General features: G+C 50.7%; 7 protein-coding genes across 7 annotated transcripts; 4 read left to right on the top strand and 3 right to left on the bottom strand.

Annotated features, from left to right (window-relative positions):
* Positions 1 to 154: 154 nt before the first annotated feature.
* On the top strand, positions 155 to 2833 carry PtrM4_136800 (Dimer-Tnp-hAT multi-domain protein; the record flags this gene model as incomplete). The annotated part of the gene is made up of 1 exon (XM_066109313.1): positions 155 to 2833. The coding sequence occupies one exon, from the start codon at positions 155 to 157 to the stop codon at positions 2831 to 2833; it is 2679 nt and encodes an 892-aa protein (XP_065960235.1).
* Positions 2834 to 3374: 541 nt separating this feature from the next.
* PtrM4_136810 (DDE-3 multi-domain protein) lies at positions 3375 to 4349 on the top strand (the record flags this gene model as incomplete). The annotated part of the gene is made up of 1 exon (XM_066109314.1): positions 3375 to 4349. One exon carries the CDS (start codon positions 3375 to 3377, stop codon positions 4347 to 4349), a length of 975 nt encoding a protein of 324 aa, XP_065960236.1.
* A 330-nt stretch (positions 4350 to 4679) lies between these two features.
* On the bottom strand, positions 4680 to 6353 carry PtrM4_136820 (uncharacterized protein; the record flags this gene model as incomplete). Its single annotated transcript, XM_066109315.1, has 2 exons — positions 4680 to 6035; positions 6114 to 6353. The coding sequence occupies 2 exons, from the start codon at positions 6351 to 6353 to the stop codon at positions 4680 to 4682; spliced, it is 1596 nt and encodes a 531-aa protein (XP_065960237.1).
* Positions 6354 to 11900: 5547 nt separating this feature from the next.
* On the bottom strand, positions 11901 to 13490 carry PtrM4_136830 (uncharacterized protein; the record flags this gene model as incomplete). The annotated part of the gene is made up of 1 exon (XM_001938254.2): positions 11901 to 13490. One exon carries the CDS (start codon positions 13488 to 13490, stop codon positions 11901 to 11903), a length of 1590 nt encoding a protein of 529 aa, XP_001938289.2.
* A 291-nt stretch (positions 13491 to 13781) lies between these two features.
* Positions 13782 to 14996, top strand: PtrM4_136840 (RCL1, RNA 3'-terminal phosphate cyclase; the record flags this gene model as incomplete). The annotated part of the gene is made up of 1 exon (XM_001938253.1): positions 13782 to 14996. The coding sequence occupies one exon, from the start codon at positions 13782 to 13784 to the stop codon at positions 14994 to 14996; it is 1215 nt and encodes a 404-aa protein (XP_001938288.1).
* A 282-nt stretch (positions 14997 to 15278) lies between these two features.
* PtrM4_136850 (KEX1 protease precursor) lies at positions 15279 to 17821 on the bottom strand (the record flags this gene model as incomplete). Its single annotated transcript, XM_066109316.1, has 3 exons — positions 15279 to 15286; positions 15493 to 15924; positions 16024 to 17821. The coding sequence occupies 3 exons, from the start codon at positions 17819 to 17821 to the stop codon at positions 15279 to 15281; spliced, it is 2238 nt and encodes a 745-aa protein (XP_065960238.1).
* A 979-nt stretch (positions 17822 to 18800) lies between these two features.
* Positions 18801 to 24126, top strand: PtrM4_136860 (DUF1777 multi-domain protein; the record flags this gene model as incomplete). The annotated part of the gene is made up of 3 exons (XM_066109317.1): positions 18801 to 19346; positions 19689 to 21497; positions 21544 to 24126. 3 exons carry the CDS (start codon positions 18801 to 18803, stop codon positions 24124 to 24126), a joined length of 4938 nt encoding a protein of 1645 aa, XP_065960239.1.
* Positions 24127 to 24157: the final 31 nt, after the last annotated feature.

Consider the following 24157-nt stretch of genomic DNA (forward strand, 5'->3'; position numbering starts at 1 on the left):
AACGCTAGCTGGCAGAGACATAGATCTCAATTCCTGTAGCACAATACACAACACGATTCACACATGTTCTATTCCTAGTGCTACTGACATCAGGCTTATAACATTTAACAACACCTTACTTTCTCGCGGCTCCGGCTTACTTTTAGCCTTATCCATGCCCTCTATACCAGCAAAACGCAAGCCCGAGGCTGCCGAAGAAGCTGATACTCCCTTCAAGCGAGCACAACGTACGCGCAAACCTACGCTCAAAGCGCTGTTGGGTGACGGCAGCCAGCCAACCCAGCCGATAGAGCTGCCAGAAAGTACGCCGGATCCGCCTACAGAGCCGCCTACACAAGTTATCGAGCCGCCCACACGGGCTATTGAACCGCCATGTAAGCCTGTACAACAACCCGAGGAGCGCCCTCGGCGGGCATCACCACTGCCTATTTTGGCTGCCTCACAAGCCTCTCGGCTCACTGATGAGCCAGCCTGGGAGTCGCAGTTAATGTTTGATAAGCCAGAGGACTCTATTGTACAGCCTTTAGCTTTCTCTAGCGCTGCCACTGAGGCTTCGGTGGAGGAGGATAGCGCTGTGAGCGTCGATTTTCGCGACTTTGAGGGCGTCGATTGGTCGCGATTAAAGGGGTTTGTCGCGCCGCTGAGCACTCCACGAGGCAAGGCAAGCTGGATTTTTCAACACGGCTGGCGTGTCTGGAAGGAGGGTACTCACCACCCAGATGAGTTGTACTTTGTGTGCAAGTACTGTCATATTCATAAGCTACCTAATGGTGTACACCGAGTAACGAAGTCAACCACTGCCGCCAACGGGCACCTCCAGCTTGATAAACCTGGTCATCGGCTCAGCAAAGATGGTCCAATCCTAAGCAAACCTCTCCGCAAACATGGACAACAATCACTTCGTCAGGCAGCTCTAAGCGGTGTCAAATTTAGTCTAGAGGCGTACAAGACTATAGGAAACTTCGACGTACAAGAATTTCGGCAGGCAGCTGCGCTCTGGCTGGTCGACAACAACAGACCACTCCGCGAGTTTGAGACGCCGGCTTTTCGCAAGATGATCAGGCTTGCTAATCCTGAGGCAGAGGCGGCGTTATGGAGGTCTCATAACAGCGTGTCAGCGTTCGTGATGAGGTTGTACAGTTGGCTACGGCCTCAGGTGGTGCGCGCGTTGGCTGAAGCCGAGAGCAAGGTACATATAAGCTTCGATGGGTGGACGACAAAAGGCGGCAAACGTGGCTTCTTTTCTGTAGTTGCTCACTACGCCAACAGTAAGGGCGCGATAGTTGACCTACCCATCGCGCTGCCGCAGCTGGTGGGTGCCCACACTGGTGAGGCGATAGCTGACGCTGTAACCAAAATCCTGCAATCCTTCAGCATTAATCGCAGCAAACTCGGCTACTTTGTGCTCGATAACGCTTACAATAACGACACCGCTGTTAACAAACTCGCCGCGATGTACCACTTTTCTGCCTCCGATCGCCGCCTCCGCTGCGCTTGCCACATACTTAACCTTGTTGGCCAAACGATTATGTTCGGGAGGGATGCTGACGCGTATAACAACGCCCTGGAGAACACAAAGATGGAGGATTTTTACATGAAGGAGTGGCGGAAAGAAGGACCGCTTGGCGTGTATCTTGATATTATCAACTACATCAACACGCCGAAGCAGTGGAGTATTTTTGAAGATTGCCAACGCGAGGCAGTTAACAGCATGCCCACAGGCGCCAGCGGCGGCACTCGCGAGCCAATTAAGCCGTGTGTTACACGTTGGAACAGCTATTACGACTGCTTTAAGCGCGGAGTTCAGCTCCAACAAGCTATCAACGCATACGCCACGTACCACATTCGCGAGACTGAACAGGCTGACGAACAGGCAGCTATTAGAGGAAACAAGCTGCCTGATGTGCCGCGGTGGATGAGGTCAGACGGCCTTACGGCGGCTGACTGGGCGGTGATTACTGAGTACATGGCGATACTGCAGCCGCTCAAGTTTGCTACAGATCGCCTCCAAGGCCGCGGCAAGTGTGGCCGTTTTGGCGCACTCTACGAGGTCATCCCAGTATTTGAGAGTGTGATAACTGAGCTGGATGCACGCCTTCGGCCATACGAATCGGTCAACCACGAGCCATCTGAGGCGCCCGAAGATCACATCCCGATCAACCTGCGAGCCGCGAGGCGAAAAGCGAGCAATTACTTTACTAAGATCCTCCAAAGTCCCATTTACTACGCAGCTACGGCACTACATCCACGATATAAAACATACTCTAAGCGCTTCTGGCGCGACAAACCTACACAATTGAGCACCGCGCACGCGAAGTTTCTGCGGGTTTGGGCTGCCTACAAGCCTGCCGCTGCTGCCACAACACCAACCCCTGCGCCAAAACCTACCATGAGCAGCTTTGACGACGCTATCGACGCTATACTAGATGAGGACGGCGAGCATACATTGGAGGTGGAGGATGAGTACGATAGCTGGTTAAAAGAGCCTATGTGGACGTCTGATCAACACAAGGAGGGTCCAACAGCTGTACAGTACTGGTTATCGTTGAAGCCGAAGTATCCACATCTTTCACGATTGGCGATCGACGTGTTGACTATACCCACCTCCAGCTCTGATTGTGAGCGCGTTTTTGCGGGAACTGGCGATATAATTGAGCCACAAAGGCGGAAAATTGGCGCGCAGTTACTGGCTGCTTTGGTGTGCTTGCAACGGTGGACTCGTGCAGGTTTTACAACACCAAGCACGACAACAGCAGCAAAGCATACTGATGAGGAGCTCACGGAAGAGTTTGCGATAGGAACGTGGGAAGAGCCGCCTGCAGAATTGTCATAGAAACGTCCCTTCAGAACCTTAAGTCTATCAATATTCAATCAATCAACCAACCAAAAATTGGCTCTTCAGTCTCATCAACTCAAACAAACAAACTGTAGCCCTAAGAAATGAGCCAGTCAATCAACATCTACGCCTCAAATGTTGGTTGTTTTGTTTGTTGACTTCTCTGTATGTATCCAAAATATACGCCACCTACTTGTAATGTCTTTCAGCTCCGGGGATAAAAATTTGCGAACGGAAGGGGCATGTCCGTTTTTTCTTTTCGGGCTTACGAAATCTACTAAATAAAATTAATCCTTCCTCCCGCAAATGTTCTCTTGCTGCACAATACCTTTATGGGTGTTTCTCGAAATACCTTGAGCCACCTGGATCTGGTTGGCTTGGTGGCCAAGAACATCAACTCCTATAGTAATTTGTTAGTAAATCGATGCAGCCACGCTTTCTAACACCCACAACGTATTTGAAGTTCATTGTTTGCTGCGATCGCCTCTACTGACTCGCGTTTTTGGTGTTGCAATTTTCTCGAGCCCATCTCATCGCGATGCCAGGCACCGGCCACCGCTTGCAGCCCGCTGTTCTCCAGGCTATCCTCGACCGAATTGCTGCCTGCGAAAGTGATCGAGCCATCTCTAGAGCTACAGGTGCGAGCCGTAACACAGTAGCAAAGCTGAGGTTGAGCTTAGAGTTTTGGGGCGTGCCTTATCCGCCGCGCTGCGTTCGACTTGGGCGGCCATCTATACTCCGGCAAGCTCAGCGCGAAGGCCTTCAGGCATACCTCAATGGCTCACCGGGCGCATACATGGATGAGATGAGGGACTTCTTGTACGACGAGTACGACGTTAGGATAAGCCTTGCGAGCGTTTACCGAGAGCTAGAGAAGATGAGATGGTCTCGCAAGCTTGCAACAAAGCGGGCAAAGGAGCAGAGTGAGCCACTCCGCCGCCTCTATCTTGCCAGGATGGCGCAACACTATAAGGCGGAGCAGATCGTTGCGTTGGACGAGAGCGCCTGCAATGAGCGTACGGGCGACCGCAAGTATGGCTGGTCTCCAATCGGGGAGCCGGTGGAGCTATCACACAGCTTCAGGCGATCAGAACGGTGGTCGCTGCTGCCAGCCATGACGATAGATGGCTACATAAGCTATAAGATCTTTCAAGGCGCGATTACATCTGAGATCCTAGAAGACTTCTTAGAGTTTCAAGTGCTGCCGTTCTGCAATCCTCACCCAGGGCCAGCCTCAGTAATCGTGCTTGATAACGCCTCCATCCATCGATCAGAGCGTGTACGGGTGCTTTGCCAAAGTGCTGGAGTACTCCTTGAGTATCTGCCGCCATACTCACCAGATTTCAACCCCATCGAGAAGAGCTTTAAGCAGCTCAAGGGGTGGATGAAAAGGAATTCAGCGCAAGCGGAGAACTTCATTGACTTTGGGGTCTTTCTTGAGTATGCAGCGCAGCTGGTGTGCTGTAATATTAACTGCAGAAGCTGGTTCCATAGGTGTGGCTATCCCTATTAATTGTGCTTTTAAATGGATGCCACAGTACGTTTCTATAGGTAGATGATACCATACAAATGCGAACGATTACACCTTAATGCGCAACCCACAAAAGCGATTTAATAATTCTAAAAAAATAAGAGCTATTTCTATACATATAGAACTATCTTAGGAAGTTAACCTGTTATAATCGCATAACGTTGTAGTGTTGTACATAGGGCTATCCAAATAGACTATTGTTGCAGCGCATTTGAAACGCCTGAAAAACCTCAACACTAACTTATAGCGGGCACGGGCCGCTGTCACCAAAAACGCTCAGGCCACTAAGCTTCAAGCATTCTCGCCATCATCCTACACAACACTGCTAGACGGTTCAACCACCAATTTCTTGCGCGCAATCTCTTCTCTTTTCTTACAACGTTCGACTCGTCTCCAGTTACGATCTGTGAGACCCTGGTACCCAGCTTGCCATTCTTTTGCAGTGTTTTGTAGCGTGAAAAACCAGCCAGGAGGCTGCTTGAAATGCTGCGTCCACAACTTCAAGATATCACCAGATGGCTGCATCAAGAGGTTGATATCCATAGCTCCGTCAATAACAAGAGTCTTATAAAGCTCGTTAATGTCCTCTCCAACTGTAGGAAATTTTAACTTAAGGTAGTTAAAGAAATTACTAGTATGCTCGTTAATCTCCTGCTCATGATCATATCGGATAGGCGCCCACTGAGATGCACTAGATACCTCAGCTCTTGTTATCGTTGGTGCAGCTGCCTGCAAGTTAGACTCCTGTTGAGGTTGCCTGTTCATCCGCTCAAGCTGTCCAACGATGAGCAGTTTTGTTAAGCTTTTGATATCATCGTCGCCATCTCCAGCCGCCCGCAACTTGCGCGTTTTCTCATGCACCCGCAGGTCCTTTGCTCTCAAAATTGCAAGCCGTACATCATCAGATGGCTCATCGTACGTTGCCCTTCTCGCTGTAATTGCTCTTGCCCACATGGAGATAATGTTGCCGTTGACAAAGAGGTGATCTTCGAAGCGCGCTGGCTGCCTCGCTGTTGGCGCCATCCAGCAGCAATAAGGATAGTTCTCGCAATGGGTATCTGTACAGCGCCATCTATCCCGGATAGCAATAGCATGCCCGCTACCTGCTTGTTCAGCTGCTATTACACCAGCAAGCCCCTCCTCTTGAATCACCGTTGCGGTGCGTCGACGAGGACCGTCGACAACCGTTGGCAACGGCTGCTGCTCCCCTGGAATTTCAGCCAAGATGAGCTCGAAATCGACGTTTACTGGCTCGCTGACATAGTTATCAACCTCTACAACAAGGCGCTGAAAGCTATTCCACGTTGCATCAACACCTCGCCGCAATCGCTTTATCGCGCGCTCGCGTTTGGCCTGCTTAGCTGGGTAAACAACAGTGCAAACAGATGAGATCTTCGCTCTTTTTGGCCGTAATTCTGCAACAACGTCATCTACCCACTGCCATAGGTCGTCGAAATGCAGCGAGTACAGCCGTACGCCGTGCTCGCTATCGGCAGCTTCAGGAATAAAGTGTTTCTCCATATCACCACCAAGGCAAGCCCTCCACCTAACGCGCAGTACAGGATTAACCTCATCCTCTAGCGCTTGCGATGAGCGAGGCAGCCATGGAGTGCCTTCTTGACGTCGGTACGCTGGCTCTCCCTCATCCTCAACACTACCGGCAGCGCCCTTAGCAGCGATCTCATCCTCATCCTCAGGCAGCGGATCGCCATCTCCATCCTCGAAAGTATCCTCATCCTCGCCAACGATATCTTCAGCTTGCGCGGAGGCAGCTGTTTGGGTGGCTTGCAGCTCAGGCTCGGACAACGGGCTTTGACGGCGCGGCGGGGCAGTCGCTGGAGGCGACGGCAGCGCCTCACGGCGGACACGTTTAGGCGTTAAATGGGTAGGATTTTGTCTAGTTGCTGGCGCTCTACGCTTCTGGGAGGACGGGTTAACGCCTTGATCGAATGGCTGCTTCGGCTTACGCTGGCGCTTGGGCGGCATCCCAACAGCAGCTAGATTGAGCTCGCAACAAGCTCCACACAAACAAAACGCTATACACGAACGATTTAGAGTACAGGACTAGCTTCATGGGCTTCTGGAGGTGGGAAACGGCTGCTGCATTAATTTACTAACAAATTACTATGGGAGTTGATGTTCTTGGGCACCAAGCTAACCAGATCCAGGCGGCTCAAGGTATTTCGAAAACCACAATACTATTCTACTCTTTCCTTCTATTTCTTTCATTTTTTTCCTAGTATTTCCAAATATTTACGACCGCAACTAAATATCTGCTAAGCCTTAAGTAGCCAAAGGACTTTCGAGATAACCGAATGTCTGCACTTTTCTAAGAGGCCTATAATTAACGCTTCGTGTCGGATCGTGAGTATCGGTAGAGACGTCGGCTGCTTGACACTTCGGCCCGACTTCGGCCCACCTTGCGCAGAGCTGAGGTGTACCTTCGTAGCAGCTATGTTCGTAGACAATCAATACCAATACCAGTCACCAGAAGAACCTCGTTGTTGTTATTCACCCGTACGATCGTACAAGGCCTACCAACACTTCGGATATATGCTTTCCGTCTTTTCTGCCGTTGAATACTAAATCTGTAACATTTATTCTCTACTTTCGGTTCTTCTGTCTCTTCCACTATGAGAAAGACTTACAGCCTTTGAAATCTCTAAATAGGGATAGAAACTCGACACACCTTTGTATAACGCTACGTATTAAAAAAGGCTACAAAAAGTCCCGATGTTCTTCCCTTGCTGGGAGTCCACGAAAAGACGATACTTCTAGATCATGCTCTCTGCTTCTTCTTCATCTCTCTACAGAAAAGCTTGACGGGAGTAGTATATAAACTCTACTATCTTAAACTTTCCTTTCCTTCTAGTCCCTTGTATCGAAACTTCCCAAGTCAAAAGTTTGACCAAGACTACGCTATATATGCCGACTTTCTAAGAGTTAAAAAAATCATATCAGACTTCCCTTGTTCTTCTCTGTTTTAAACTTCATTGTACAAAGCGTATGCTTCTCGCTGTGTCAGTGCTGGTGCTTAATCTAGAAAATTTTAAAATTCAAAGCTTTTCTGTCGATGCTGAACTCCCGAAATTTGAAACAAAAGTAGCCGCAACAACAACATGGAATGGCCGTTCCCAGACTTCTCCCACTATCTTTTTGACCTAAATATACCGGAAAAAGAGTACATGATTCTATTCATCTGTACAAATGCAATAGAAAAGGCTTTCATGTGTAGACGTCCACTGGTATCAGCTTATTTGGTGATAGGCAGTACCTTGAGACGTGGATACCAAGCCTACAATCACCTATCCTGCTACTATAATACAAAGATCGAAAACATTGCCTTCGCAAAATTCAAAGGTACAGGAGCTTATGCCAATGTCTTGTGCTCCAACCGTTTACTCAAACATCGAAAACGCTCTCCTTTTCGCAAGAAACAAGCTAAAATTTGATATGCTACCGTCATTAAATCAGAAGCCATAGTGACTGTAGACGAAAATCTTCGCGCCTCCACCAAGAATTAAGCAGGAACAGGGTTGGTTTTTGCAGTTTCCCGTTCTTTAGGTAGAGAGTGTAGGGTAAAGTGGGCAGAACAGGTTTATATAGAAACCAGTGACCAGCACTTCGTATAATTATTGAAAATTGTGTTTTCTTTGGTAAAGGAATAAGGGAAGCAATAACTAGGTACCATCTGCGTCTCCTAGATATGTTGTCGGCCCGTAATAATTTTGGAAAGAGCCGGATCCATGACCTCCTCTATCTGCCGGTTTTAGTAATAACAGAATTTCAGTCAGTGCTGTAAGGCAAGGGGGGTTGCGGTGGAAGAAGTTCTCCGTACTAGGTATATATTCCCACTTTTCACAAACATCAGAAGCAGGAAAAGGAAATTTTGATTAGAAGGGGAACATCCATATTTGATTTAAGAAGTCCAGCCTCCTCCAAACATCCATAATGTCCTTCATGTATTTCAAGTAAGGACATAAAATAAGGTCCCTGAGAACAGTAGTTTTTGTTAGCATCTGCACCTACTTAGGAGTAGCGCGTTTTATCACTGATTATGTAACAAGAGGATATATATTCGCTCTCTACGATAGACTCTATCAATCAACCAACTTCTTCCACATTTCTCTTCACCCACTTGTTTACAGTTTTGATAGCAGGGTGGAACTTCCAGTAAAAAGAGAAGGCGGGAAGAGTATTTACAGCAAGTTAATTTTCAGGTAGTATACCGGATATCTACTCCAACCACCCTAAGACATCCTAACTGCATTCGCGAGTTTTAAGCAACAGCACATCCTGGATGCACTATACTGGTAGATTAAGCAGTAAGGTAGGGTTTCGGGCATATAGAAGAGTGAGAAAGGAGGGAAGTATTTTGGGTCCTACAGACGAAAGATGATTTAGGGACTTAACAGTCTTAACGGCAATCTCGAGCGCCCTCGACATACAGCCAGGGCAAGTTTTCTTTTTAGAACTGACAACACCACATCCCACTTTATCCACTTTGCTTAAGTTTTAGCAAGTAAAAGGAAGCTTTGCTCAGGAAGAAAGAAGGGGGAGAAAAACTGAACAGCGATGGCATTCCATATTTCCTCTAGCCAGTTCACTGATCTCGCCATCGCCCTCACTTTTGTTTAGACATATCATGTCTTCTCGCTATAATCCGTGAGCGATACCTCGGCCACACATCATCCATAATACCTAGAGTTTCGGTTATTTTGAGGAAAGATAGGAACATTTTTCACAAGCGCAGCCCATGCATAAGTCTTCGGGGCGCAGTTCTGCTGCACATGTAACATACCGTGCATGATTTTTCACTCGAATGCCAACCGCAAACTTTTAGCACCAGTAGTTTTCAGAAAGAGAAAAGGCAGACACACCATGTAAATTTCTCAGAGGCAACCCATGTATTGAGCCTTGATGTTATTTTTGTAAAATGAGTTTTAGAAGAGGGGGGTAAAAGCACAGTCTGTAGACAGGCGCGGAAGATCTTACATGTTTTGTTTCTCAGGCCGAGCGTCCGGCGGCATGATCGCAATCGAGTCTCATTTTAGACTTTCCAGCGTCCGTAGTGCCAGCCATCGGAATTTCGAATAAAGGGATGATAGCGAGATGAGAAAGAAGTCTTCACCCATCCAGACTACGTGGCAAAGTTTTAAGAAGGCAGGAGGCAACACGAGGACGGCTACAGAGATTTTAGAAAAAGAGAAGACAGGAACATACGGGTTAGTCTTTCCGAGCTTTCGCAAAAAGCAGAAAATAAGCTCCCAGAAATACTTTTTTGATAAACATAAGTTTTTGGGTGGGTTGGTAATAGGAAAAGAAGAAGAAGGCAGATGGTGGCATTTATATGTGTGCTCCGGTGGAAAGGCACTACAATAATTTGGGAAGAGCAGAAGAATACGTGCAGCCATCTGGCTATTAATTTTGCAAAGGCACGACGGCACATGTGACCAAATCTCAATTATTTACGACAAATTTTAGAAAAACAGAGGAACACATATCTGGTTGAGATGGCAATTTTAGAAATGAGTAACCAGCATATCAACTGTCTGTTCGTATTTGTTTTAGTCGCATATCGTAGTGTCGTGTTAACAGAACAATTTAGATGCTCTTAGTTTTTCTCTTAGGAAAGGCGCAGAAACCTAGCCCAACTTATGACTTCCAGCTTGTGGTTTTTCAAGAATAAAAGAGACAAACGTATTCGTAATTTTATTTCGCAGTTTTGGAGAAACACCGCTCATGCACGGCTGACGTGGTATATTTTAGTTTCAATAGGAAAGAAATATTTGGAACGGTAGAGGAAGAAGTGCAGGAGGGAGAGCGAGATCTTATATAGACTCTCTGTACGCTAGTCCCAAACATCCGAAAGAGGTGGAACTTTTTGGAAAGAGCGGAGACGGAGACATAGTGTGGTGTAGTAGCTTGTCACGTGTTCGGCGTTAGGTAATCGGCGCTAGGGTTGAGTATTTTAGGGCGACTCCGCGCGGAGAAGCTCGACATCATCGGATCATCTTATCGTACACCATTTCTTAATACTACCGTTTATTGTTCGGATACCTTCTTGTTCTCTACTCTCTACCGATTGCGGGTCGGCAGCCTCTCTTCTGACTATTGAGGCTATCCCTCTACCACAATAGCTTTGGCGGCTACGTATTTTCAGAGAAGAACTAAAGAACACATGTACTCCATATGTGCGTACTTTAGAGAAGAACAGAACATGTCGCGACTTGTATAATGATTTTAGTAGATTCAGAAATGTGTAAAGCTTGAGAGAAGAGCAGAGACGCACATGTCCCGTCCCTTATGTTGTTTTAGAGAAGAGCACAACATTTGTCTCCTAGATGTTAATTTTTTTCAACGCAAAAATTTGTAGAGTTTCAAAGAAAAGCAGAGACGCACATCGCGTTGGCCATGATCATCTTTGAGAGAAGAGCAGACCATAGGTCCTCAGGTGGTAATTTTCAATCAATACAGAACTTTGCAAGGTTTTGGAAAAGAACAGAGACGGACACATCAACTCGTTCAAAATGCAATTTTGGAAAAGAGCTACCATATCTAGCTACTAGTTGTTTCCAAGGTTTGGGAAAGCCAGATCACATCTGAGGGATGTAAGTCCAATCTTGAGAAAGAAACTTCTCATCGTTCTGTTCCCAATCAACTTTTAGGTAAACAGAACCAATTTTTGTATAAGAAGGAAGACAAGGAGAAAAGTCAGTTAGAGGCTTTTGTATACAGCGAGACTAGCCGCACGGTCTAGCACATGTACTTCAATGCGGTAGCGTTTCAACATAAGAAGGATGTCAACAGCGTTTTTAGAAGGGTCAGAAATACTAGAATTTTGGTAAACTCATACAATTGGTGCGCAGTTTTTTTAATCGAGGAACGGACGACATAGACTAGGGATGTATAGTTTTGAAACGTCTGGAGAAGACAGACATTTCATGTAGCCTGGCTTTTTTTTCAGCGAGCAGGACATGACTCTGTATTGGCCATTTGAAAGAGAGAGGCGTATATGGAATGAGCAGGAGAAGAGAAGGAGTAGGTGAATATGGTTCAAATGTGCGAACCAGCGAACGCCATTTTTAGGGGTTCTGCACCCATATACAAACATCGGACAGCGATGTCGCGGTTTTGGAGAACAACAGCAGCAGGAAAAACATGTGGTAGGGGTATCGTCCTTTCAGGACAGCAGCCCATAAAAATCGCTGTGTAGTTTTTGGAAAAGAGGAAATAAGGAAATTTTATGTTCATTGAAGAGAAGCAGAGAGCGAGGAAGCAGACGTATTTATATCCAGCCTGTTGCCAAGACAAGCCCGTTTCCGAGAGGCTTGACTGGAATGTATCCCATGACTGACTCACGACCGATCATCCGAAAGCGTTTCTACCCACCAAGCTAGTACAGTAAGTCGTAAAAAGTCGACCACGATGAAAGAAAGCAGTAGATATAGTACACGACATCAAGGCCTCAGCCATCCAATTCCAAAAACATAGCCGCATCCCGCTCAAAACGGACAGATACCAGTACTGCACTCACGCAACCTGATACTCATTCTCCTCCTCACTATCTTCCTCCGCCCTCTCTATCTCATCTTCAATCTCCTCATTCAACAACAACCCCATATCATACGTCTTTTCCCTAATGCCCTCTGCCATATGCTCATCCACCTTGCAGTCCTCCATAATCAGCAGTATCGCCACTTCCGGCACCATAACAGCCTGTACAAACGCCGCGATACCGGAAGCCTGGACAACGCGGTCTTTGGACCTCTTCAGCTCTGATTTCAGCGTTTCCATTACGTGCTCGGTGATGACGCGGCGGCCGTGGGGGCCGTAGTAACCCGGGTATGCGGCGCGCTCGTCGAGAGCGAAAGAGTCGAGCGTGTCTTGGGCGGATTGCGGGAGGTCTGTTCGCCGAGAGGGAACGGCAGCGGCTTTGCCGGTTAGGGCGAGGGGTTCGTAGCGGTCGCGGTGTATGCTGGAACTATCTTTTCCGAGGAGCTTGGTTAGGATTACTTTGTGGCGGCGTATTCGTCGAGGAAGCGCTTTCCAGTCAATGTCTGGATAGCCCTGTTGAGTGTATTCTTCTTGTGCTGACTTCTTCTTGTGGGCATGGCAGAATGCGGATTTGTTTTTTACCGTCTTCTCTTTGCCTTTCCAGAAGTCCCAGTAGTCTTCTTGTTCGACTGCTTGGCTACACAGGTTGCATTGTGATCCTTCTTCTATTTGGGGGAGTCGGTCTATGTAATTATGCACTTCTTCTAGGTTCCCTTGGGGTGCGCTGGAATCTGGCTGTGAGGACTCAGGTTCTAGGTTGGTCTTCCAGGTGTTGAGTTGAGTAAAGAACCCGGCTTGTTTCTCCTTATCTTCCATCTCATCGTCATTTGAAAATATAGACGCGGATTTGCTAGCCCCGGCTCTTGTGCGCTTCTTCTTAGATGGAACCGGAAGTAGTTCTGGGTCTTCTACAGGCTCCCATATGCCCGCTTCTTTCCCAAGTTCGTCCATCTCTTCTTCGTTCATCTCCTCACCCAACATTGAGATATTATCATCATCGTCTGAATCGGGAAATATGCCCTTTTCCTGCGACGGTCTTGTTGGCGCAGCAATCTTCGGCGCTGGCTTTCCGAACTTTCTCGGAGGTGGTGCGTGTATATTCTTCGGTTTTGACCCGTACCCCTTCCTGTTATTGCTGTTCTTCTGCGACACATGTTCCATTCCCCACCGAATCGGACCATCTCCAGCTGACCCAGCGGAGAAAATGGAAGCATTCTCCTTATTCTCGTCCTTCTTATGCGCCTGCCCAGTATGATATGCTCCTCTCGCTGGCGCCCTTATTACGCCCTTCTTGGCAGGCCTCTTTGGTGGTCTCTCCAGCTCTGTATCCTCCTTGGCTTTGGCTTTCGGCGCAAGTATGGGTTTCAATTCTTTCGGCGGCGGAGGTTTTGGGAGTTCTTCGTCGGACGATATGGGTTCGGCGTGTATGTCTTCTTCCTTTTCTGGCGATCTACTCTCAATCGCTCTCCTCTTCGGCAACGGCTCCTCGTGATCCTCATCGCGCGCATACGGCTTCCCATTGATGCTCTTCAGTAGCCGGGGTGCACGTCTCGTGAGTCCTGCCATTGCGCAGACGTGGGGCGGAAACGTGTCAACTGATTACAACCATGCAACGTGAAAACGCACAACAAAGAAGCCGAAATAGTAGATGAAGCCCTTCTGTACAAACTGTGAAAGTACCAGACTTGAAAGACTCAAGGGTTCATGCAATGCAAACGCGACCGACAGACGACACGCGAACACCGCGTTCACGCTAGTGTTATCTTATCGGAGTTGGAGCTCGGCCAAAAAAAGTTCCCATCGCAACTCGAGCGCTTCCAACATTACACTTTACAACTCCCAACGCTACCACCCACAATGGCCCTAGATGAAGCCCTTCAGGCGCCTCTCAGCTTTACAGGCCACCGACACCTCATCTCACGCCTCATCCTCGCAACTCTCACCGGTCGACCCGTGCGCATATCTCAAATCCGCTCTTCGTCTACCAACCCTGGTCTAAACCGCCATGAGACAAACTTCATTCGGCTGCTGGACGCTGTAACAAATGGCTCGCAGATCCAATTCAGCATGACAGGTACCACACTGGTGTACCGTCCCGGCCTCATCACAGGCAGCGCCGAGGGACTAGGAGCAAGCGGCGGCGTCATCAGACACGAGATACCACTCGAGTGCAGAAAAAAGGGCGTAAGCTGGTGGCTAATCCCGCTCTGCATCCTCGCCCCCTTCAGCAAAGGAAACATGAACGTAATCTTCCAGGGCGAAGGCTGCGTCACCTCGTCGACCATCACAGGCGACGTCTCCGCCGACACCGTCCGCACCGCCATACTCCCCTTGTACAAAAACTTCGCCATAGAACGCAACATTGAGCTGCGCATCCTCAAGCGCTCTGCCGCGCCCTCGGGTGCAAAAGCCGCAGGCGGCGAAGTCCAACTCGTCTTCAACCACCAAGTCCGACTCCCCAAAACTCTGCACTTGCTCAACCCAGGTCGCGTCAAGAAGATAAGAGGTGTTGCGTATTGTGTCGAGGTCCCCAAGACAAACAACGAACGTATGACCTTCACCGCAAGAGGTATTCTAAATAAGTTCGTGCCGGACACTTATATCTTCTCCGACGCTAGCGCCGCGCCTTGGATACCGAACACGGCGCCCGGCCAGAAAGGCAGCAAGACAAAAGGCGCAGTGGGTTTCGGTATTAGTCTCGTTGCGGAGAGTAGCACGGGTTGCATATACTCTGCAGACGTGTGCTCACCCCCCGACGGCGGCGTCCCTGCAGACGAAATCGGTAAACAATGCGCGTACCAGCTTCTAGAGAAGATTGCGCAGGGAGGTTGTGTGGAGAATGTGGCGGCGCCTACGGTGCTTATGCTTATGGCTATGGGCAGTGAAGATGTGGGTAGAGTGGCGTTGGGGAAGGATGTCTTAGGTAGCGAGGAGATTATACAATTGGCAAGGGATGCAAAGGTTTTCGGGGGGAGTGGGTGGGGGTTCCGCGAGGCGGGGGGCGAGAAGGAGGAGATTGTTGTTAGTGTTGTAGGTAGAGGGGTTGGTAACGTGGGAAGGAAGGTGGCGTAGATTCGCTTTCCGGGCTTTTTCATTTGGGTTTGGATGGATGGGAAAAAAGTTAAAGTTCGTTGCAAATATGATACCCCCGTTTTACCGTCACACATGCTTCTCTACCATGATGGGATTCTATATTCAAAGGCGTAAACGAACATACAAATATAAGCATCCCCAAAACATACAGAGCGTGTACAAGGAGCCAGAATAAAACGTATCAACACCACCCAATGATTGATTCGCACAGTCCCATTCTATAACAACAAAACAAGCCGGTCCATCCGCAAAAAAGGTTTCTTACACTCCTACTACCAAAGCCATTTCTACTGTCTCTTCTCCACAAGACTCGCCCCACTACCACTGCCTTCATCCTCACTCTCCTCATCTTCATCCTCATCCTGAGCATACTTTTCGTTAAACCTATCCTGATCCCTATACGGACCCTCATCATCCTCATCATCACTCAGCAGATCCTCATCCGACTCGCCAGCAAAAGCATCATATAGCTCACCACCCCTCTTGGCGCGCTTCTTCCTTCCACCAGCGGCCGCGCCACTAAGCAGACCCGCGTCGTCGCGGTCCTCGTCGCCATCCAGGACCTCGAACTCATATGCGTCTCGCGAATCCTTCATACGCTTACGTCTGGCGATGAAGAAGTAGGCTGCCAGACCAGCAATAAAGGCGAGGATGAGAGCGAGGGCCCCGTAGATCCAGATCTGAGTGCGCTTGGAAACACCAAAGGACGGGAAGGGGTTGGGAAGGAAGTTCTCCGGTGGAGTGCCAGATGCTGTTGGACTTGATGTAGCAGATGCTGTGGTGGTACTAAGCACAACACTGTTAGTCTGAGTGGGTTTCTGGTTAATTGGACGGTCAGGGTGGTCGGAGGGAAGAGAGGTCATAGTAGGTGCAGTGCTGCTTGGAAGAGCCACACTCGTTGTCTGGGCTGGGTGGTTGTCAATCTTGTCGTGATCGTCGTCGTCGTGCTCGTCGGGAATGGGGCGGAGCTTGGCTTTGGAAGCGTCGATGCATTCGCCCCAGAGACGGAGTTTCCAGTCGGTGAAAGTGCCCGTCTTTTGATTGTTTGGCATTATGTCTTTGACGATGACGGTCCAGTTGCCCACAGCGTTTTCACCCCAGTGGGCGACTGACATGAAGGTCCAATCGACGTAGCCATACGGAGCCTCGTCAGAGCGACGTGGGGTTGAGAGATGAGAAACCATGCCGCTCGGTGACCGAAGTTCGACACTAAGATCTCCGCGACGCTCATGCTCTATGTTCATGGTAAGCGTAATATGCTCGACACGTTCAAAGTTGACTTTCTTGAGCATCTCTTCCGTCACCTCGAAGGAACTGGCCAGACCCTGGTCGCCTTCGGGAATTTTCTGTTTGACGTGCATCCAGGGTGAGTAGAACCAGGCCTGAGGCTTGACGAGTTTCCATTCCTTGGCCTTTTCCACAACCGCCCATGCATCGAGCTTTCCATAACCAAACTGGTGGCTGAACATGCGGCCGAGCGATGTCTTGGTCCAGTCGCTGGGTGTATCGAAAGGAATAGCTGTCATGACGGTAATCCATTGCACATCGCGCCAGGTCAGCTCGGGACGGGCCGACAGTGCTAGAGCAAAGACTCCTACACCAATTGGTCCAGCAGCAGATGTACCGCCATGCTGGGCAGTGCACTTGTTCGTGCCGACGTCTGTTGTGTGGATAGAGTCGCCGCCACCGCTACTGTAGGTAACGACCAGCTGCGCGGAACAGGCCTCGGAGTAGTATGGATGTGCATTGTTCATATCGATCGCTCCGACGGTAATACTGTAGATACTGTTGGTGTAGCCATCAAAATTGCAGTTGTCGTCGCTGGCAGCGCCGTTGCCCGCCGCGAAAACGTAGATGGAACCCTTTCCACCACGGCCTTGCTGCACAGCGGTAACCATGGCCTTCTCAATAAGAATACCGGGTGCCTGCATCGTTTTTCCGTCGTCAGGAGGGCCCCAGGAGCAAGAGTAAATGTCATTCGCTTGCATCTCGTGGTTTATCGCGAGTGCCTCATCGAGATCGGTAATATCACCCGAGAGAATGCGAACACCAGAGATCTTTGCGTCGTAGGCGAGCCCTACGCCACAGGCATCGTTCCTCCCTGCAGCGATTTCGCCGGCGCATCGTGTTCCGTGTCGATCGTCAGAGAGTTTCGGGGTCGGTAGGTCTTCGTGGTCGTTATAGTCGTGAGAACCTTGGGCGAAGAAGTTGTCCTTCAAGTCGTTGCTAGTATAATCCAAGCCATCGTCAACTACGCAAGCGGTCACATTCTTGCCCGTGATGCCCTGCGTCCACACGCCCGTGACGTTGATGTCGTTTCCAGGGGTTTTTACGTTGAAGAGATGCCATTGCTCCTCGAAGATGGGATCCTTGATTTGCAGGAGGTTTGCGAATTCCCGCTGCGCCCTGATGGCATCGTTGATCGAGGGCGCTGCTCGAGGAGGTATGACACTGCGCTTCCAGTGCCGCGGCTTAAGCTTTTGCTTCTGAGTGAAGCGGACGCTGTCCAAAGGATGGTATTCCGACCCAACCTCTCGTTTCCGCCGCCGTCTCTTTAGTTCCTGCCGTGCGTCGTCTACGATGTCGTTGTCGTGTTTCGGGGCTTTGAAGACATGATGATCTTCGAGTGAGCCGAACGGGCCCTCGTATGTCAGGCCAAGATGCGCTGCAAGTTCTGCAGGGGAGGTCGAAGGAGATATGTGAATGGCGTAATAATCGTGGCTGGAGTAGTTGCGAGGCGGGAGGGAGCTCCCTGCCGTGGCAAGGCTCGCGGCCGACAGCAGAGCCCAGAGATGGATGCGCATGGCGAAGACGCCAGTAAAGTGACTATGTGCAGCTGGCTGCGGTCATATATCGCGTGCGTGTTCGGGTGTCGTCGAGTATTGTTTTAGGAAGGAGCGCTGTTTGATCGAGTTAAGGATACTGTGGTGTGTTGAATGAAAGGATCCTAAGATAGGTACGTCGCAGCTGATTGTGAAATGGGGGCCCGGTTAAGAGGAACCAGGGTATTAGTGGACTCTGGAACGTCTTTTAGGTTGCACTTGGACAATGGAGACCGGCCCGAGAGTACACGAAGTGGAGAACGAGCAAGAGCAAGAGCAAGACAGAAAGGGAGCGCTGCTGTGTGTGTGGAGATGAAGACGTGTGAATGTGGAGAGAAGAAACGGCCCCTTTGGTTTACGTATGTAGTCGCAAGCACAGTGAAACGCCCTTGTCTAACCGTCGCTGTCTGAAGAAGCCACCATGGATGCAGGCTGCAGCAATGCAGGACTCGCGCCTAAATGGCGCCTTACCCCTTATGGATGGCTAGCCGCTGCCGCACCTGCCTCTACAAGCGAGCCTGGAGCCGTGGGTGTGTAGCAGCTTCCAAGATGCTGCCCTGCACCCAGGCGAACGCCAGCCACCACCCGCCATCTGATTTCTATGATGCGCTGGCTAACGGATATGTGCCGCGACCCTGCACCTGTCGCTACCGTTCTTCTAGTTGCCTTGTACATAGCTTTGCTCTCGTAGCGCTGCACATCATCGCCCTCGTAGCGCTCTGTTGCACTTTTGTTCGCGCATTGCCCTATCCCAACATCTCCACCGTACTTCTGCACCGCCAGTCTTAGGTAGCTATCACAAATGACACCAATTGAGGCCTGTATCTAAGTAATCGTGTGATAGTGTAACCTGCATTATATAGCTCAAACTCGACATAGCTTCTGTCCCAATTCCCTCAAGACGGTATTAGGCCCCGCTTGCTTCACCGTCTCCAGCCTTAGGCTATGATCTCGTCGCAACATGGACAACCGTAGGAACAGCGGCTCTTTCGCCGCGCGAGCAGTCAATCCTGCTCTCCCTCAACCACCACCAGATAATCATGCGCAAAAACGAGCCAGCTATCGCCGTCCGGTCGAGGCGCAGCCCACTGTCATATCTTCAGGATCCCCGATATCTCCGCCCGAGCCCACCATGTCCAATGCGATACCCAGCAACACTGCACGCCCTGTCGCCTCTGGATCCTCGAACCGCCAGAGGCGGCGACATAGCCAACACATACCACCGCCTACTACAGGCGCAATGAGCGAAAGTGTGCCCGCTGCCCCAGAGGTACCGCGTGCGCCACCCTCGTCTTACAGAGACCCATATGCCAAAGGTGTCAGAGTACCTGCGCGCACGGCTTCTGGTCGGTCCCGCGATCCAGCCATCCAATTGAACCCGAGCAGACAGCAAGCGACCATACAAACAGCCGCCGATAGACTATACGAACTACGCTCACCACCATACGCACCAGTCGAGCCATTGGCAGGTACTGTCGAGCGCCGCGGCTCCAGTCGCAAACCCTCTGTACCTGACCGATCACCACTGCAAAAACTAGAGGGGAAGCTAGATGACATCAGCAAAGAAGAGAGAAGAGCGAGGATACTCGAGGCGGAATTGGCAGCGCAAGAAAAGGCCGAGGCTGAGATGCGGGCAAGGCGGGCGCGAGAGGCCGCGATTAAACAGCAACAAGAAGCCGCAATTAAACAGCAGCAAGAAGCTGCACTAAAACAGCAGCAGGAGGAAGAACAACGAGCAGCAGCCAACGCAGCATCCGTGCCAGAGAGGTCTCCTAGGGTTCCAAGCGAAGCAAGCAGTGGCAATAACCGTGTCTCAATGCGAACGCCAGCCTTGCACCTGTCTCCGCAGATGAGTGAACTCGAATCCGACGACGGCTATGTCTATGACCTCAACGAACCCTGGGATCCTAACGGGGCACGGGCTGTAGCAGTCCAACCCATCCAGGCTGGGACGGTCCACAAGCGCCCACCTGTACCTTCAGGATACGACGCCTTTCCGCACAACAACGCCGCTAGTCCGCGAAGCACCAGCACGAAGGGGAAAGAGCCAGTTGGAGTTGCACGAGGCAGTGGCAGCTACAGCGATCGAAGTGCCATGGCAAACATACACAGGAAGCCAGTCCCTGCTGCTGCGGGGCTTGGCTTAGTAGGTGTAGACGATACCTCGGCGGGTGCTGAAGTTGCTGGCTCGGACAGCAAGCAAGACCATGGCCGAAGAGACAGTCGGGGCATCATGGCGGCGCAGATGGAAATGCAACAACACTCTATTGATCACAAGGGAACACCCCGGAGTATTGAGAACCGACAACTAAAACCTCTAAAGCCTCTCATGCCTCCTGTGCCCCAAACCAACCGCAAGAGCGTCGTTTTTTCAGAGTCCGAATCGGAGTTGGAGGCACACGATCCAGAGAAGACTCGTAAACGCGACTCCCGCCATTCCCGCCACTCGAGCCATCACAGCGACCCAGAACGGACATATACCCCTGGCCCGATGCTTGACGAGTGGAGGAATGCGCCTATTGGCACCCTGGGCGCAGATGATCTTGATCTGAACACCCCAGTCACAGCCAACAGCGGCAACAAAGCGTGGTGGGAAGAGAGCAAGGCCGCGCGGCGAAGACGTTCCAGCAGTCACGCATCTCCAACATACGATGGCTATGCTGACACTCCTACCCCGACTGCTTTCAACCCACCATTGTACCTCAAGTGTGGACCCCTTTTGCGCTACACGGGCCTTCGCAAAGACCGTAGCAGGCCAGGGCCAGGGAATGAGCGCGAGATATGGCGAGGCAGCGTCATGATTGTGACTGTTGACGCCTCTTCTTCTTATGTCAAGCCGCCGACATTACGTCTGTTCAAGCAGCCAATGGACATATTGCCCCCACCGCCAGAAGAGGTCGATCAAGATCAACTAGACCCGTCCTACATCGATCCTGTTGAAGGCCAAATCAAAGTCTCGCGCACAGGCAAGACATTGTATGTCAAACCGATCGATGAAATACCAGAAGACGAGGATCTATCTCGTATCGAAGATGACACCGGCCTTTTCTCCCAGACCCGAAGTACTACCAATGGCTCGGCTGCTAAGTCCACCCGCATTCATAAGAGAGACGGCGAAAAGCTCGGTAAAGTGCGTGACTTCCCCGGTATACGTCTATACGCTGAAAGAGGAGTCACCTTCTGGCGCTTCAACATTGAAGTCGAGCTCGGAACCAGTCAGACACGGATTGCCTACAGGATCAATCAGGGTCCTGCAATTGGATTCTGGGTTCCTGCAAAGGGAGAATCTATGAACATCATGTTCCACAGCTGCAATGGATTTTCCATGAGCGTGGAGTCCAAGCAGTTCTGTGGACCTGATCCCATGTGGCGCGATGTGCTGAACACGCATCAGACCCGCCCTTTTCATGTGATGATTGGCGGAGGTGACCAAATCTACAACGATGCGGCAATGAGACAGACTACCTTGTTTCGATCATGGACCGAGAGCAGGAACCCCTTGCACAAACACCATCAGCCATTCTCTGAGGAGATGCAGAATGAGCTGGAGCAGTTCTACCTTGATCGGTACTCGATGTGGTTCTCGCAGGGAATGTTTGGCATGGCCAACTCGCAAATTCCGATGGTCAACATGTGGGATGATCACGACATCATCGACGTAAGTTAACTTTGCACTGTTCCTTGGAGTCTGCTAATAATCTCAGGGCTATGGTTCTTACCCTCACCACTTCATGCAAACGCCTGTCTTCACGGGCGTTGGCGCAGTCGCCTTCAAGTACTATATGCTCTTCCAACACCAGTCGGTGGCCGCTGAAACCGAGAAGACCGAGCCGTCATGGCTGCTTGGAAAAAATCCAGGACCTTACATCAAAGAGCGCTCCAGAAGCGTCTTCATGCAGCTTGGTCGACAGGTGGCCTTCCTTGGCCTTGATTGTCGCACGGAGCGACGGCGGGACGAGATACTCACTGAGGACTCTTACGACATCATATTCGATCGCCTAGAAGACGAGATCATCAAGGGCGAGACTAAGCACCTGATAGTACTACTTGGGGTACCCATCGCTTACCCTCGTTTGAACTTCCTTGAGATACTATTGACAAGTAGGATCATGGACCCTATCAAGGCCCTCGGTCGCACTGGTCTGCTAGGCAACTTTGTCAACAAGTTCGACGGAGGCGTGGAGATCTTGGATGATCTTGATGATCATTGGACAGCCAAGCACCACAAGGAAGAGCGCAACTGGTTCATTCGTGAGCTGCAACACATTGCTTCCACAAAGTCTGTTCGTGTTACTATTCTTGGTGGCGACGTACATCTTGCAGCTGTCGGTCAGTTCTATACCAACAAGAAACTCAACGTGCCCAAGGACAGGGATCACAGGTATATGCCAAACGTGGTTTCTTCCGCTATAGTCAACACGCCGCCTCCTGACATCATGGCGGACATTATCAACAAGCGGAACAAGGTCCATCATCTCGATCATTACACGGACGAAGACATGATACCTCTCTTCAGTCATGGCGTGGACGGAAAGAAGAGAAATAACAACCATCTACTGCCACATCGAAACTGGTGCAGCATTCGCGAGTACAAGCCGGGCTCTACACCTCCAGACACTCCCTCACCACCCTCGACACCGACAGATGGCCCTCGCTTGGGCAGAACCATGTCTGACTTCACGCCTGGTCAGCTGGTAAGGCGGTTAAGTGGTCAGCAGACGAGACCCTCTGCACGAGGTCGTGGTCCCCCTGTGTCATATCGCAACAATCCCGCATATGCTGCGGCCGATAATGAGCAGGTGGGCCACCACCATCAGCCGCAGTCTTCGTTCTCCCCGGATCGCTCTGATTCAGAGAAACTCACTCGTTCGCGTCGCAATTCTTTGTCTTCTCTCTTCCGTCGTCGTACCTCGGTCGACGGTGGCCGTCCAGGCACATCAGGGAGCATGTCCTCTCCTCGAAGCCGTCCCAGCATGTCACAAGATAGACCGTCGGGCTTCCACCGCCGTCCTAGTGTGATAAGCAAGAAGGGTGCATCAAAGCACGATGAACTCATCAACCTCGAAGGCGGTCTCGACATCTGTCTCAATGTCGAAGTATCGCAACACGACCCGGCAGGTATCACCATGCCATATAGGCTTCTTGTGCCAGCTCTTCATTATGTCGAATCAGAGGATGGTGTCGTGGAAAAGGAACCTCGCAAGCCCAAGGGGTTCTTCGCTGCATTTGGTGGCAAGCATAAGAGTACGATTGGTGATGATGGGAACTCGATTTCAGGCAGCGAGAGTGGAAGTGAGCTTGGAGAGGTATCCAGCGAGGATGAGGAAAAGCGTGCGCGCCAAAGGTACACAGTCGGACCCAGGATACTCATCCCGGCGGCTGGGCCACAAACCCGGCGCGACTCTGCCTCTGCTCCTGCACCTCGTGATAACCATCTCACTTCTGGCTTCCATGCTAACTCAGCTGCTAAATCAGGTTCGACGCCGACGGTCGGCGCGCCGCAGAATCTCGCTCCAGAAATCCACGGACGACGAAGCCTGGATGTGGGTGCGGGTACATCCTCCAGAGCCTCAGCATGGGAAAACGCAGCAGCGAAACGACACGTCAGTGCGCTTCAGCATCCTCCCATAACCCAGCTTGCGGTCCCGACGACAGCGGTTCCATCCCGCTCCAACTCCGCCCGCAGACAACCATCGTATAACTCATCGCACAAGTCCCAACTCCCTTCCCCAGAAGTAGACATACAAGTGAACAAGAAATCAAAGCGCCAATCTTACCCACCTCACCCAGCAATCGTCGGAGCCGGCCCGGGATCCCCCTACGCAAAATACGGCCAAGGCCTCCAACCCAGACAAGACATTACAGGCGGTGACTACTTCAGCAGCGGCGGTCGCGACGGCCAACCTCACCCTGCAGCAGTCCATCCCGCAACAGCCGCCGCCGTTCATCCAGCCGCCGTCCACCCCGCAACCGCCCCCCGACAAGCCGTCGACCCAGAATACAACGAGAAACCCGTCCAACGCGCAGACTACGCTCAACCCCAACGAAGCGGCTACGACCGCACCGCCGCCGCGTATCCGGCGTACCCCCAACGCAACGGCAGCGTGGGCGCCGGCGCTAGATATCTTGGTACAGGCAGGTATCAGGGCGGCGAGGATAGCTCTGATAGCCTTGGTGACGAAGATGATGATGAGGATGGTAGGAGTTATAGTGGGAAGGAGGAGCAGAATAGTCAGGATAGTTTTGTTGTGCCGAAACAAAAGAAGAAGTGGCAGATTTGGAAGTAAATGTGTCGGTCAGGATAGGGAGGGGGACTGA

This window comes from Pyrenophora tritici-repentis, chromosome 8 (assembly GCF_003171515.1).
Source record: "Pyrenophora tritici-repentis strain M4 chromosome 8, whole genome shotgun sequence".
Taxonomy (NCBI): domain Eukaryota; kingdom Fungi; phylum Ascomycota; class Dothideomycetes; order Pleosporales; family Pleosporaceae; genus Pyrenophora; species Pyrenophora tritici-repentis.